Raw genomic sequence first — 16,439 nt, forward strand, 5'->3', positions numbered from 1 at the left:
GAAATTTAGAAGACTGAAAGGGGACAATTGAAACAGAATCCTGAGAGGTCTTAACAGGGTGTTTGTGGAGAGGATATTTTCATATGTGGAAGAATCTAGAACTAGGGGCCACTTTAAAAATAAGGAGCACTTATTTAGGATAGATGAGACTTTTTTTTCTGTGAGAGTCGAGTGTATTTGGAACTCCTTTTCCTCAAAGGCAATGGAAAACAATCTGGTGAAATGTTACCACAGGGCTCAGTTGGGATTCAGAACTTGTGGTTATGATCAGGTCTTATTAAATCGTGGAGTACTTTCGAGGGATGTGGCATTTTCCTGCTCCTAATTTGAATATGCATATGTACAAGTGCCAGTATTAACGACTTTATGCCATTATCACCCAGAGAGAGGTGATTGTCTCTCTACCACTTTTGGGAAAATACCGTGGAAACACTTTGCATAGTTTTAGGAATAGAAGTAGGACATTGGGTTAAAGAAACTCAATGCCTTAATCTTACAGGATTTTATCAACCATCTGTATTTCATGTGAGTATTCAATGTTTTGTGGTTACTTTTGTCAGTCCCAGATGGGAATGGGTAGTTCTTCCAGCTGATGGCTTCAGCGATTTGCGTGCTGCTGTAATTTTTAAAAAGAAAACGGGTCAACTTTTGGTTTTATTTGAGTAAGACATGAGCATTAATGATCCAAAACACAAATGGGCATGTGGACAGAACAATTAAAATATTAACATTTTATATTGGGAATTATGACTGTGTTAATCTGTATCCTCATGCCTTTCCAGGTATTCAGTAACTCCATTCTCCACCTTTCCCATAGCTTCCACTTGCTTAATACTTTTTAATGCCCTGGAGTCAAAAGACATATTTTATGTTTGCCTCTGTTGCTATGCAGTTACCTTCAGCAAATCTAAAAGCTCTCTTTTTTTCCACCCCACACCACCACATCTAAACATCGTTGTCACCATAGCAACATGTTTCTCCTTAATGATGCTGTCTATAAGAAAGTGCTGGTTGGTATGATGATGATACAGAGCTCAAAGCTATGATGTTTAAGGAATAAATGGGGAAAATAGCAAGTCATAGATGAGCCAAAACTTTTTCCATTTCTACAATGGCAGTGGCAAAACCATTCTCAACAGAGGCTGGTGCACTTAAACTACTATTACAACTTTGTTGTGTGTCTCATATGTAAATTGTGGTCCTTATTGTCAGGAAAAAATATCTGGACTCCAAGTATCTGTCCATTTTTAAATAATTTTTTTTTGCCCAGAAAGGCAAGTTAGATGAAAATGGGCCATGATTTCATGCTGATAGTCCTGCAATCAAAACTTGCTCTACTGTTTAGAAGCTTGGAGTCTTTCACTTGTTAAAAGTTAATCATAGTGTATGGTGAATGAATATCAGAAAAAATCTCCATTATGGAAGTTAAATGCTTATAATATTTTGAATATTGCAAGAACTGAAGAATGAATATATTAACCAATAGGTTTAGAGTCACATCTGTGGATTTAAATTTTCATAGCCTTTTTATGACGTGAATCTTAATGTTAACTTAAGATCGAATGCAAGATATGTTTCAGTTTTAGTTCTACATTTTGAGACACCTTTGTCAATATGTGTCTGTTCTCTCACCCAGAGGTGATATTTGGCAAAATACTATTACAACTTTTTTTTCATCTCTTGTACATAAATTGTTGTCCTTTTGGCAGTCATATTTTGTTTGCACAGGTATAATTTCAAAGATGTTTGGAATGAAAAAAAATTGCTTGCGGAGGATATGGCCCCACATGCCCCACCCCATTTTTTTTCTTTGCTACCTTTTGTTGGGGTCAAGTTCCATGACAGGCATCTGAAAAGTTGCCACGTATTCTTTTTCTTTTGCAGATAAGCATAGAATGCAAGTATGCAAGAGCTGTTGTTTCATGGGACAAGTTATAGACAGGCCTGATATTTTGGGGGGTGGGGGGGGCTGCTGGTGGCAGAGATTAATCTAGACCTGTTTTCCATATAGAATGCATGTGGAATTACCTTTCCAACAATGACCTCTGGATTCCTGGCATAATTGAGGAAGTGAGGTGAACTAAAGATACTCATGGCAGTTCCTGCACAGGAAAACAATTAAAAATCTTTTCATAAATTACCTTTTTAGATGACAGACTTCAAGGTTGCCAAAGACTCATTGGTCAATGAAGAACAAATTCCACGCATCCTTACTTATGAATTCAGGATTGATTCGACATTGGGAAAGTCAGGCAAATTAAATATTGTTTTCAAAGACCTAGGATATGAACACATTGGGCCAAATAGCTTCTGTTATTCAAATTTTTTATGATATGTAAGTGGGGGGGGGGGGTAGGGAAAGGGCACCATGAATTTAGTAGAGTTAATTGCCTGTCTGAATTGGTCTGCTTTACGCTGTTTTAATACCCAAAAAAACGACAGTAGTATGCAGCAGTTTTACTTTGGTACTTGAACCCAGCTCCATCTCTGCTTTCCAACTTCAGTAATCTGGAGAGAAGTTAGTCATGATGATCCAGTTTTGCTCTGAGTAGGATTAGCTAACTGCACAACACATGGAAACAAGTGTCTGATTTTCAAACTTGAAAGTTTTGCTGAAAACGTTAGTCATGCTTGAAATGTTAGTTTTACTTAAATATTCTTCATGCATTTAGCTCTTTGTGACAATAGGAATACTGTACTTGCTGTGTATTTTACCAATGTATGCAGAGCACTTGAGCCTTATGAACTGCTTGCAACATGAGCATCTGGACTTGAATACAAATTGCACATTAAATAAACACAAAATAGAATGTGTATTCCAGTCACAAAATGGTGCTGCTTGCATTCTGTAGGTGTTTATTACTCTTTTGGTGCAAAAGTTAAAAACCATATCTATGCCAGCTGTGAATAATGTTAAATTCTGGTTGGAAAATGTCATGGAGCAATGCAGTGGAACAGAAATAGTTGTCAGATGATGGTATACCAGTTCAATAGCTCTTGCACTCTGGATAGCAAGAACAAATGACTAGAAATATTTGCTTGCCATTGAAATATGTATGTCCACAGTACAATGGGTATTATCAGAGCTTTAGCTCACTTGTGGTAGAAAGTGCCAGAAGTGGAGGGGATGTAAGAACCCATTAGAAAAGCTTTAGAATTTCCTGCATCATGTTGTTGAGAGTTATGCCAGGGAGTCTGTATAACGGCAGCGTGAAATCCAGGCAAGGATATGCAGATTTGAAGTATGGTAACAGATTTTACTCTTTTGTATTTTAGGATTAAATAATCATCTGTTATGGAGGAAAATAAGTACCTCTTTTATTACTTTTAACACCTACGTGCAAAACATTGTTCTATTATATGTGAACTAAATATATATAAAGATTCAATTACCCGAAGTGCTGCTCACATCCTGGAATTCTTTTGAGAAGAAAATCCTTTCCAACTTGTAAAAGGAGTTCAAGCTCTGATTCAAATCGCTACAGATTATTAGAGTCAGCCTTATGTAAATTTGAAATATTATGATATATATTTTGAGGTACAATTAACTAACATACGAACAACCTTTTGCAATGTCTCAGAGTGAGCAAATGTCACTTTTTAAGGAAGTTTTGTTAAATGTTCAGATTCTTGTAGTTAATCCAATTTATTGCTCCAACTTTGCGTGTGTTCCAGGAGTATGTTATTTAAGAAAGAAATTGCAACAGTTCCTGGAATATGGAACCACAGACTCCAACTACTGCCAATTGAATGTAATGTTTGAATTAAACTAGCTGTTTGTGAATGCTAATACAAGAGGAAGCTTGTCTATATGACTGCTAATCAGTTGCATTAGCATAACAAGTGCAACTTTTGAAACTAATTGCAGTCCTTGTTTGCAAAAATCTGTAATTTGGTCAGAAAATAAAATTCAACCATATTTTACATTTTTCAGTGGCTTCGGCTGCTTTGCCTTCAAAGCTATTGAGGGTAAATATTTATTTAGAACAGCAGTTGAGCATACAGAAAATAACCACAGTCATCATGCACTATACCTGTGAAATCCGCGTATCTTAGAAAAGGGATTGACTTGGGGAGCATAAAGTAATCCAGTTGTTTGAAAATCTTCTCAAAGTTTATGGTCCCTCAAGATTTCCCATCTTCCTAACATCCTCAGGTTTTTCAAATTATGAAACAGCATTGTCTAATCATTTCTTTTTGTTATGTGTACTTCTCTTCCCTGCTGTTCTTTTGTCAGCTGTAACTACAATGATGGTGATGTTCTGCAAGGATCCGTACTGGGACCTCTGCTGTTTGTGATTATGTATAAATGACTTGGATGAAAACATGGATGGTTGGGTTAGTAAGTTTGCAGGTGACACAAAGATTGGTGGCATTATGGGTAGTGTAGATGATTGCCAAAGGATACAGCAGGATATAGATCAGTTGCAGATATGGTGGAGAAATGCAGCTGGAGTTTATTTCTAGGCAAGTGTGAGGTTTTGCACTCTGGGAAACCAAATGTAAAGGGAAAGTGCACAGTTAATGGCAGTACACTTAACAGCATTGATGTACAGCGAGATCTTGGGGTCCAAGTCCATAGCCCCTAGAAAGTGGCAGCACAAGTTGTTTAGGTGGTAAAGGAAGCATATGGGATGCTTGCCTTTATTAGTCAAGGCATTGAGTTCAAAAGTCAAGAAGTTACGTTGCAGCTTTATAAAACTCTGGTTAGGCCGCATCTGGAGCATTGCATTCATTTCTGGTTGCCCCATTATTAGAAGGGTGTGGAGGATTGGAGTGGGTGCAGAAGAGGTTCACCGAGTTGCAGCCTGGATTAGAGGACATGTGCTATGAGGAGAGGTTGTTTTGGAGATACAAGACACTGCAGATGCTGGAATCTGGAGCAACAGATAATCTGCTGGAGGAACTCAGCAGATCATGGAGCATCTGTGGGAGGAAAAGAATTGTTGACTGATCGAAACCCTGCATCAGAACTGAGACTGGAGAAGAGAGATGGCCAGTATAAAGAGGAGAAGGGGAGTGGTGAGAAAGGATTCCAAGGCGAATGGTGGACTGAGGTGAGGTACAAGATGACAAGCAGGTAATGCCAGGTCGGGGAGGTGATCGGGGATAGAGTTGGAGGACTGTGGCAGGTGAATGATAGATGGAGGCAGACAAAGAGAAGAAAAAGGGGAAAAAAAACATGGAGCAAGGTGGGGGGAGGTGAGTGTGAAGATGGACAGCGACTGGAAAGAGATGAGCAGGAACACAAAGTGCTACCATTGCTAGATTCAGATAGGTAAAGGAGGTGAGAATGGGGACCATTAGGGGAGAGGAGAACGACAGTTGGAACCAGTTGGGAGGTGGGGGAGACTGTGTGGGGTGGGTGGGTGGGCCCAGGAGGGGGAAGGGGATGACGATGGGTGGAGGGGTGGGTAGATAAGGGACAAAGATGAGAGGATTGGAGAATCTGGGGGGGGAATCAGGTTACCTAATATTGGGAAAACTCAATATTCATGCCATTTGGGTTGTAGACTACCCAGGTGGAATATAAGGTTTTGCTCCTCCAGTTTGTGCTGGGCTTCATCCTGGCAGTAGACAAGGCCAAGGATGGACAGGTCAGTATGGGAAGGGGAGTTGAAATGGTCTGCAACTGGGAGCTTGGGATGGCCATTGTGGACTGAGTGTAGGTGTTCTGTGAAATGGTTGTCGAGTCTGCGCATGGTCTCGCCAATGTAGAGGAGGCCACATTGGGAGCACTGAATACAGTAGACAAGGTTGGAGGAGGTGCATGTGAACCTTTGCCTCACCTGGAAGGAATGTTTAAGTCCCTAGATGGTGGTGAGGGCGGTGGTGTAAGAAGTGTTGCATCTACTGCAAGGACGGGGTAAGGGAGGGGTGGATGCAGAGGGATGAATGGACCAGGGTGTCATGGAGGGAGTGGTCCTTGTGAGAAGGGGTGGGGAGGAGATGATGTGGCTGGTGGTGGGATCTCATTGCAGCTGGTGGAAATGACAGGATGATTTGCTGAATGCAGAGGCTCATGGGGTGAAAGGTAAGGACCAGGGGAACTCTATTTCTGTCCTGTCTGGGAGGAGGTGGGCTGAGAGCAGAAGTACGAGAAATAGATGAGATGGCGAGATGGGGCTCCATCAACCACAGCAGAAGGGAAGCCACGCTTCCTGAAAAAGGAGGACATTTCAGATGTCCTGGAACAGAAAGCTGCCTCCTGAAAGCAGATGCGTCAGAGACAGAAACTGGGAGAAAGGAATGGCATCCTTGCAAGAGACAGGGTGGGAAGAGGCCTAGTCTAATTAGCTGTGGGAGTCAGTGGGTTTATAGTAAATGCCAGTGAATCGTTTGTCTCCCGAGATGGAGACAGAGATCTAGAAAAGGGAGAGAAGTGTCAGAAGTGGTCCAAGTGAATTTGAGAGCAGGGTGGAAGTTAGTAATGAAGGTGATAAAATTGAGTTCTGCACGGGTGCAAGAAGCAGCACCAATGCAGTCATCATTGTAATGGAGAAAGAGTTGGGGAGTGGTATCAGAAGAGGTTTTGAACAGGAACTGTTCCACATAGCCAACAAAAAGACAGGCATAGCTGGGGCCCATGTGGGTGCCCATTGCTACATCTATTTGTAGAAAGTGAGAGGAGTCAAAAGAGTTGTTTAATATAAGAACAAGTTCAGCCAGGTGGATGAGTGTTGGTGGAGGGGAACTGGTTGAATCTTTGTTGTAGAAAGAAGCAGAGGGCTTGTAGACTTTCCTGATGGGGGATGGAGGTGTATAAAAACTGGACATCCATAATGAACATGAGGTGGTGGGAGCCAGGATATCAGAAATTGTCCAAATGGTGGAGGGTATGAGAGGTGTCCCGGAAGTAGGTGGGAAGGGATTGGACAAGGGGAAACAAGATGGAGTTGAGCAATGAGGAGAGAAGCTCAGTGGGGCAAGAGCAGACAGAAACAATGGGCCTAACAGAACAGTCCTGTTTGTGGATCTTGAGTAAGAGAGAGAAGTGGGAAGTGCAGGGTTGAGGCACTATCAGGTTGGAGGCTGTGGAGGGGAGATCTCCTGATGTAATGAGATCTGTGACAGTGTGGGAGATGATGGTCTGGTGTTTGTCAGTGGGGTCATCGTCCAGGGGTTGGTTGGTCCAGGTTGTTTTCTCTGGAGCGGCAGAGGCTCGGGGAGATGTGATAGAAGTGTATAAGATTATGAGAAGCATGGAGTAGACAGCCAGTATCTTTTTCCCAGGGTTGAAATGTCTGATACTTGCGAGCATGCATTTGAGGTGAGAGGGGATAAGTTCAAAGGAGATGTGCAGGGCAAATTTTTTTTCCCACAAGTGATGAGTGCCTGGAATGTGCTGCCAGGGGTGATGGTGGAGGCAGATACAGTAGACGTATTTAAGATGCTCTTGGATAAGCACATAAATATGTAGAGAATGGAGGGATATGGATCATGTGCTGGCAGAAGAGATTAGTTTATTTAGGCATCATTGGCTTTATTAGTTTGGCACAACATCGTGGGCTGAAGGGCCTGTTCCTGATTAGAACCCACGCTCATCTCAGATGTGGTTTTAAATCCCAATCCAGAGACTTGAGCACAAAAATCTTGCCTGGCATTTACAGTGGTGAGTGAGTGTTGCATTCTCTCTTGAATAAGATGTTAAACCCAGGCCATATTAACTCCCAGTGATATAAAATATTTTGAAGGGGAGTAGTTTATTGTGTGTTATTTATATTAATAGGGATTGTTCTGGGGATCATGGTGGTAAGGTGTTTTTCATTTCTGCAGTCTTTCTAGTGAAGGTACTTCTGCAGTGCTGTTTGTTGGAGTGTTCTTGGATTTTGACCCAGTGAGGAAGAAGGAAGGATGATTTTCAAGTTAGGCTTGTTTTGGGCTTGGGAGGAAAACTGTAGCTGATGTTTCCATGTACCTTCTGCTTTTGTCCTCCCAGATGATAAGGTCATGGTTCTGGGAAGTGTTCTCAAAGTAGCTTTGATGCGTAACTGTAATTCATTTTGTAGGTGGTGCATTTTAGCCACAGTGTGCTAAGTGCTGGAGAGAGTGAATGTTACGAGTAGAGGGCAGGATGCTAATCAAACAGATGTTGAGCTGCTCGGCTGTTGTTGAAGCTGCTCTCATCCAGACAAGTAAATAATATTGCATCATATTCCAGTTATTCCTTGGAACTGCAGAAAAGGCTTTGGGAAGTTGGGAGGTGAGTCATTTTTTCATAGGATGTACAGGCTCCAATCTGCTTTTGCAGCATTGATGTTTATGTGGCTGGTTCAGTTAAGTTTCTGGTGAACAGCGATGGCAGTGCCAAGATTAGCTCAATTATGCATGATTCCATACCAATATTTATCCTTCAAATAACATTATTGGAAAAATCAGATTATTTGGGCATTATTATAATGCCCTTCTTTGAAGCTTACTGTGTACAAATTGCCTACAATAGTTTCTACATGACAACAGGACCTCAAAGGTATTTCATTGGCTTAAGAGTTTAAGAAGTTCTGAGGTAGTGAAAGTTTCTTTGTAAACGTGTCTCTTTTTTTCAATATTGATAATGTTGTACAGATGGCATGTTCAACAGCAAAGTATGTTATGTCAGTTCCCTTTTTTAATTAAAAAAGAAGCTTGTTTCTCAACTTCCTTTCATCTCAAACAGAAAAATCAAATGAAGAACCAGTAATCAGAGTTCTTCACATTCAGAATTGCATGAATATATTGACATTGTTAAATTCATTGACAACACTAACAAGAGTTAATTAGTTTGGTGCAGTATTGTGGGCTGAAGGCCCTGTTCCTGCACTGTACTGTTCCATGTTAAGAGAGGGCAATATTAATTTCACTTTTTAAAATTTGATCAATATAGTTATATTCATGGGAATTCTAACACTTTTAATTTAGAACTATAAAAAACAAATGCAATATACCTATTCCCAAAAAGAAATTCATAGTTGAGAATAATGTTGCTTTAATTTTGATCCTCTGTATTAACTGATGCTGAAATTGTTTATCTTTGCAGAATTTCATTTCAACAGCACTGAAAATCTGCAATTTCTTTGAAGAATCAAGGTAGGTATATTTTCAAATGTAGTATGTTGTCTATAAAATAAATTCCATTATTTCTACTTCCTCGCATTTTGCACTACTGTGTCTTTTCTTGCAGGTATTGACTTTGAAAATATCATCAAAAATGGCTAGCACAAACAACATAGCACAAGCAACGAGGACAGTTCAGCAGCTTAAAAAAGAGTCGAATATTGAGAGGATAAAGGTAAGGAATTTGAACTGTTATTGGAACAGGAGTAAACTTTATATTGCCATTTGGTAATTTTCAAACAACTGAAACAGACAATAATAAATTATTGCACTTCAAGTGAAGAGAAGGTTAGGTGTTTGAGCAGACCTCCAAAATAAAACTTTGTTCACACTTTTTCTGCATATTCAAAATTGAAGTTTTGCAAAATCATTAAGGATCTGGGCAATTAATTTAATAATTTCATTATACCACGTTTGCAGAACTAATCCACAGTGCAATTTACCTAAATTACTGATTTGTTGGAGGTGCTGCGTGCTTTTTGATCATCTAGTGTAAACATTGGCACTTCCACTGGTGTCACCATTACACTGTCACTTCAACCTAAAGTGGTTATTCCTCATTAGTGAATTTGGACAATGAGAATAAGAAAAAAATGTTTGCCTTTGGAGAGCATCTCAATTAAACCAGCTCTCAATACTTGGTGCCCACAGAATAGAGGCAGTGAAGCTATCTGCTGCATCAGTTGTGATTAGCTAATAACACAAACTGGGAATAAAAACTTGTGGATACCAGAGTTTATTGTTTATTCTGTTTTATTCTGATCGCTGTGCAGTTGACATTGTTAAGTAAATGCATTTGATTTCTTTTCCTCATCTGCATCTTTGCTGTGATCATTGAAAATGACAATTGAAACCAGCCAGAGTTCTCCTCTAAGGTGACCTCTTATCTTGCTGTGAGAGGAACTATGCTAGTGTTCTACAACTGCAGCAATTAACAACTTGCAAATCATAATAACAATGACGCCAAGCAAGCAGTGTACTCTGTTGTGGAGGCAATAATTAGAGTTACAGGCCTGAAATTTACTCTTTGATGCTAAATTTAGCATATTGATGACATGATAATTTATAAGCAAGGAAACTTGTAATTTCTGCCACTACTGCACTGAAAGATCACTTGACATGAGTTCCCTTGTTCTTTCTAACACCTCATAATTTGATGTTAGCTCTGCACCCATATCCAACTCCATCCAGTGGTGGAACTGGCATGATATTTCTGCTTTAATGCCACCAGTGTGCTGCTCGAGAGGTGAATAAGAAGCTCAGGGGATTCTGTACTTAAGGAGTTTGAGCCTCGCCTGCAACTTTGAGTTTCATGCTAAAATAATACTTAATTGTTTAACATGAGATTAAAACAAAGCTCAATGTACTATTAATTTTGAAAGAGATTTTTAATTGTTCAAGAGGTTTCCTGACGACCACATCTCCATTTCATAAATTCTCCATTTTGGGAGCCCTTCATTTGGCATGATGTTCCTTTAATGCGGGCTCTATTGGAAATATTTGTTTGTTTTCAAAGCCATGTTATTTTCATTGACTTTTTTTTTATTAACATTTGCTTATCAATTTAAGATGACAGATTGTTTTATGTTACTGCATACTTTAACTGCATACTTTAACATTTTCACTCTCCTAAAAATTATTCATTTTTAAAGTAAGAACACTGTGAATTGAAAGTTGATGTTATGTAGCTTTAGATCATATCCCTTATTCTTAATTGGTCACAATATTACATAACACAACCTGCAAGGAATAAGCTGGAATGGGATCGAATTTAAAGAAACATTTTGCATGTGAACATCTAAGGACTAAGTATTTCACCCAGAATAAATCTCAGATGGAGACTAACTTGTTTTTTCATTTACAGCATCATCTGCTTGCTTGTTCATAAGCAATCACTTTTCTTCTCAATGTACTTAAAATATTTTTGAATGGAAAGTTTTTTGAGCCAACCAGGAATAATTATAGCTGACTGAATTGTGAAAAATTCTCGCATGTACTTCTCAGCTTTTCTTTGTTACAGGTATCAAAGGCTTCAGCAGATCTTGTGCGCTACTGTGAAGAACATGCCAAAAACGACCCTCTGCTTATGGGCATCCCAACCTCAGAAAACCCCTTCAAAGACAAGAAGCCTTGCATTATATTATAGTTGCAATTTGTGCTTTCTACCTTTTTTAAAAAAAAACTGACCAATAATAGAACAGATATTGATGATGCTATCTTAATGCCCTCTAGTTTCCACACACACATTTTCCATGTTGAATTTTTCACTTTTTCCCCTTGCCCATTCCAGAAAATAGATTAGGAAACATCCTGTGAATTCAAACCAAAAGGACATGTTTCAAAAAAAAAGCATTTGTGCCACAAAAGAGTAATGAAGATTGAATGTAACAAATAACATGTCTTTATATTTACTTTTTCCTACATTAATGCAAATGTATGCAGTTTTTAAACTTTTAGATGTATTTGAGTATACTTAACTGAGACCAACATTGTAATTAATTTTGAAATGGATCTTTTCCAGTTCACTTATTGTGCAGAATTTTGTCTAAAGTGCCATATCATACTATCACTTTTGATTTGTATACCTCTGCCTGCCTTGCCTTTCACCTCGCTATAGGTGGCAGAACCTTCACTTGCCTCAGCTTAACTCTTCAGAACTCCTTACTTTAAATCCTACCCCCATTAAAGCTGCCTTAAAATCCATGCTTTTATGATCTCTCAACTTTCCCCTCATTGTTTAGTATCACCATATTTTTCATTATGGGATATTGTTGAGATCCATAAGCACAACCACTGATTAAGAGTTCCACAACCTAAATATCATAATAGGCGAAGTGTGGATTGGTCTGTTCCAAGCATAGTATACACCAGATCCACGTTGACCATCTCTGTGTTCAATGATTCAAATGTAGGTGTATAACTTGGGAATCATTTTGGTAAAGGCAAGAACAAAAAAAAGGAAAATGTTGTTTTAGCTTCCTGTCTGTCCAGTACAACAAGCAAGTTATCCATTTTAATAGTTGAACATTGCAAAAAAAAATTGAATAACGTATTGTTCAAAAATGTCCAGTTTGGGATGGGTAAGACTAAACCTTTAAGGAACTGGACTAATTTATGAAGAGGAAAATATTTACAAACCTATCAGTCAGTCTTTCCTTTACATCTACATGTATACTTGTTGAACTAGGATCTTTGTTCTTCATTGGGTGCATTCTCTTTGGTCATTTTGCATATTTTGTATCTGAATTTGGAAATTTGGCAGCATGATTTTAATTTCGAATGTTCAGAATTTTGAATATGCATTATTAACCACGACATTGCTTTAGTTTGACATAAAAGCAAAATGCTACTTTAAAACAAAACTTGCCAAAATGTATATTGTAATACAATGCTCAAAGCTCATCTTTACCAGTTGAAAGTTACTGTATTAACATATATAATATCTCAGTATGATTGGTTGATATGAAGGCAATCTTACTGGGGCAACATAAGTTGTTCACATACATTGACTTCACTTGTACACAATGTAAATGTGGTTGTTATAACGAAGTGTTCTTGGGCTTTGGTTGCTTTGAATTTCAGGAGCTATCCCCAATATTTCTGATAGTAATTCAATTTGCTGCAACTCTGCAGAGACTTCTGGATCTATTTTAACCTAGTTTTATAAGTTTGCCACCATCTTTTAGGACAGTAGATTTTAATAGCATTAACACCAAAGGAGCCTCATTGAACATGCCATCTTATGACCTACGGTAATCAAATTTTAATGAAATCATTTGAATTTTTGTTATTTCCTACAAAGGAATGGCCAAGATTTCAATTCATTTATGCATCTTGGAAAATAACCAAACTGCCTAATTAGAATATCTTAGATATATTTGCAGTTCCATTAATCATGGCATTGCGTTAGGGATTTGTTTTATCTAATAATTCAGATGCTAGCTTACATGTATTCATTAAAATCAACTTTTTCACTTGCATGTGAGACTTAAATAGTCTTTTCTGTATACAGGCCCTCTCCAGGTTATGACACAGTACTGTTCCTGAGAACTGTTCATAATCTGAGCTGTACGTAAACTGGGCGTTTGTAAATTGGGGAGGACATGTAATCCTAAACATTTAGTTTTGGACATTTCTTTTTCTGCTAGTTGCCCATAATGCAACTTATTATTGTGTTTGTAGACCCAGATCTCCAAATAATTTCTGTTGAGTTCCTAAATTTAGCTTGGGACATGATGGGGCTCCCAATAACCAAGTATTTTCTACCTTAATTACATAAATTCCCAGCTGGAAATCTCCTGTTGGAATCTTTGGTGATTGTTCTTCAGCACTTCGTTGCCATGATATGTCGGTTTTACCTTCATTCCAAATCTGAATCTCAGGAGACATCCTGAAACACCAGTGGTGCTCTGAACTGGAAGCCAAGTATGGTGAAGTGTCACAAATATTTATTACGGCAATGCCAATAATTTCAGCATTTCCTTAAGCGCCTTTAATCAGCCTGCACTATTTTTAAGATTAAACACCAAACTAGAATTTTAATTATACTTTCCATAGACTTCCATCTCTTGCAATGAAAAACTGATTAAATGAATCTGTATAAATCTGTCCAAGTCAGCCTCCATTGGCTCATTAAAACCAAAAAGTGCTTTCTTTGACTTCATTCAGCCATTTGTGTTAAACTTATTTTAGTTTACTAAAAACATTTCTTTTTATACCTTAACTAGCCTCATCTGAGAGACTTTCACTTCAAATACTACCTTGCCTACAAGTTATCCATTTCCTTGTGAAGCTATTGTGACTTCATTATGGCTCTATCTCCTTCACATAGAACAATCAAAGCTCTAATCCCTTTAGGACTTTCTGGAAGAGCTCCATTATTTTGCATGTAAAGATGATAGTCATAAGTTTGTTCTATTTACAATAAAATTCCAATAATCTGGCACCCTCAGGACTTTGGTGCTGGACTAGCAGATTTTCCAGACTAATGGATATTACTCCTGTTGGTACACCAACACAGTTTCAATACATTTTTAGATGTTACACAGTAATACAATAAATTTTCCAGTGAATCATATGAATTTAAAAGGGGCATGGGAAACAGGGTCCAGGTAAATTTAAAAGAAGCATGGGAAACCAAATCAGGTGAGACAGATGCCAAACCATCAGGTTTCCAAACAATGGGATAGCGCATTATCAAAGTTTTACTGTTGGTCTTTTTCCATCTCCCATAAGTTTAAACTCCAGAAAATGTGTAATTAGTATACTATTATCCTGAACTTTTCTAATCCTTTACATTGTATGAAGTGGTCCAAATCACCAAAATACTCTTCAACTGTTTTTCCTCCAGTGTTTGTCTTGCATTTGGATTAAGACGTAATTATTCATTGCATCAACAAATGTTTTCTGGGGACTTCCCATCTGTACTTATTCCTGTTTGTCTACCTTCAAAGTGGATAATCTCCCATCTTCACATTGAATTGAGTACAAGTACAATAGAGCCCTATTTGTGGTTCAGTGTCCATAATGCAGATTATAGTGCTTTCAAAGTCTGTTGAATCCAATGCATTTTCTCTTACTTTTCTAGTAACATTTTTTGCATAAGATATTGCTACATAAATGATTTTCACATTGGTAAAGGTGAATAAGGGGATCAGGTGTACAGAGTATATCTCTGGGTCTTCTGTTGAATAGATTATTAACTTAATTTTTGCATCGAGTGAAAAGGTGATATGTTAAAGGGGAATAAATTGTTTGGCTTTTAACTGTGTAGTGACAAGTTGAACTTTAAATGCCTTGGTGTGCAGGAAAATATACACGATTTAAGATTGTATGCAAGACTATTTTAACCATTTCAAAGCTTCATTGGTGTTCATGTTGAATGAAAAGCTTAATGGTCATAATAGCACTGTTGCCCTTATCATTGTCAAATCTACATCCATTTATTTTATATTAGAAGCCTTGTGTTTTTCAAAGAAATTGCACGAAAATTAGGGGAAGTTTTGTGTCTATCCTTGCTCCTCTGAGATCTGAAGTTGAATCCAGCTCAGGCTGATGTTTGTCTGTCTGTGTTGGAGTAATTGCAGTCTGCTTCATGGTGGGTCTAGATCTACTATTTAGCATTTGCTTGCAAACACATTCCAAAATTCTAAAGATAGTTATGAAAAGTTTTACGTTGATTCTGCAACATGGGCAAAGTACTTTCTGTCATCCCCAACCTTGAGATTGTTTGATTGGAATCCTGGGTTCCAATAAAATAGAATACACCATTTCCCAGTACTAACTGCCTCCCCTTGCTGGCCCACAAGAATTCAGAGAATTTAAAATGGTATGCATGAATCTAATACTTGAGTCTGATTACAGCCATACATGAGGGCTGCTTGTCACTTAGAACTTCTTACGATGACACGCCATGCTGCACATTGCTGATCTTTATTTTATGCCTCAGACTTAATATCCATTTCCACCTTTTAAATAATATAGACTAAACATAGTTTAAAAAAAAATTACTGTTTTCTAAACTCTGGATTTGGTATTATGATGTGAACCAGGAAGCCTAAGTTATGTTGTATATTCATTTATTCTGTAGTTGCCATTCTGCATTAAACCTAGTTTCTGTATGCTTGGTTTAATCTTTGTTTTAAAACTGAGTTCCTCTTTAAACATACTCATTCTGAAGGAAAAAATCAATACAACTTTTAATTTTCTATTAATGCTGTTTGCCAACACTACAGATTATTAGCTCACAAATAATTGTGCATATATCTTGTCTTTATTTCCCCAGGTCAAATGTAATTGTGAAAAAGGTAATGCTAGCATTATACTCTTTGATGTGAATGTGTTCAGTATCGTGGATGCAATTACATTTATTAATAAACTCATTACATTTTATAACTTCTATTTTTATTAAGCACTGTTAAGAGTACTTGAGCATCTTTGTGTCCAACTTGATTGCTTAAAGTGAAAAATGAAAGTTGTGGGCTTTTTCTGATGATCCTTCTGCAATAAACAATCTTCAAGAGATGTACAATTGTAATAGAAACAGAAAATTCTGCCAGTTGTCAACAGGTCAGGAAGCATCTGTGCAGGGAGAAACTAAGTTAATGTTTTGGGGTAATAACCTTTTCTCAGAACTGGAAGAAGTGAGAGAACAAGTGAGTCTTAAGTTGAGGAGAGGGGCAGATGGAGATATTTACCAAAGAAATCTCTGTCAAGAAGAGACCATGATTGTCCAAGTGACATAAATGCTGTACAAAGAGTGATGAAATACTAGATTTAAATTGTACCATCTTAAAGTGGATTTGTGGTGAAAGAGACTTGGGGTACTTGTGCACAATTTTTTTTTT

The 16,439-nt window shown here is 38.0% G+C and overlaps 1 protein-coding gene across 3 annotated transcripts in view; it reads left to right on the forward strand.

Annotated features, from left to right (window-relative positions):
• LOC127568254 (guanine nucleotide-binding protein G(I)/G(S)/G(O) subunit gamma-12-like) overlaps positions 1-13,073 on the forward strand; it is a 49,809-nt gene extending 36,736 nt beyond the window's left edge. For all 3 annotated transcript variants that reach the window (XM_052011783.1, XM_052011782.1, XM_052011784.1), the window contains 3 exons: positions 9,017-9,066; positions 9,161-9,268; positions 11,114-13,073. In XM_052011783.1, coding sequence (XP_051867743.1) covers positions 9,188-9,268; positions 11,114-11,239 — 207 coding nt within the window. In that variant the 5' untranslated portion in view covers positions 9,017-9,066; positions 9,161-9,187 and the 3' untranslated portion in view covers positions 11,240-13,073. The remainder of the gene's footprint in view (positions 1-9,016; positions 9,067-9,160; positions 9,269-11,113) is intronic.
• The last annotated feature ends 3,366 nt before the right edge of the window (positions 13,074-16,439 follow it).

This window comes from Pristis pectinata, chromosome 3, assembly GCF_009764475.1.
Source record: "Pristis pectinata isolate sPriPec2 chromosome 3, sPriPec2.1.pri, whole genome shotgun sequence".
NCBI classification, from domain to species: Eukaryota; Metazoa; Chordata; class Chondrichthyes; order Rhinopristiformes; family Pristidae; genus Pristis; species Pristis pectinata.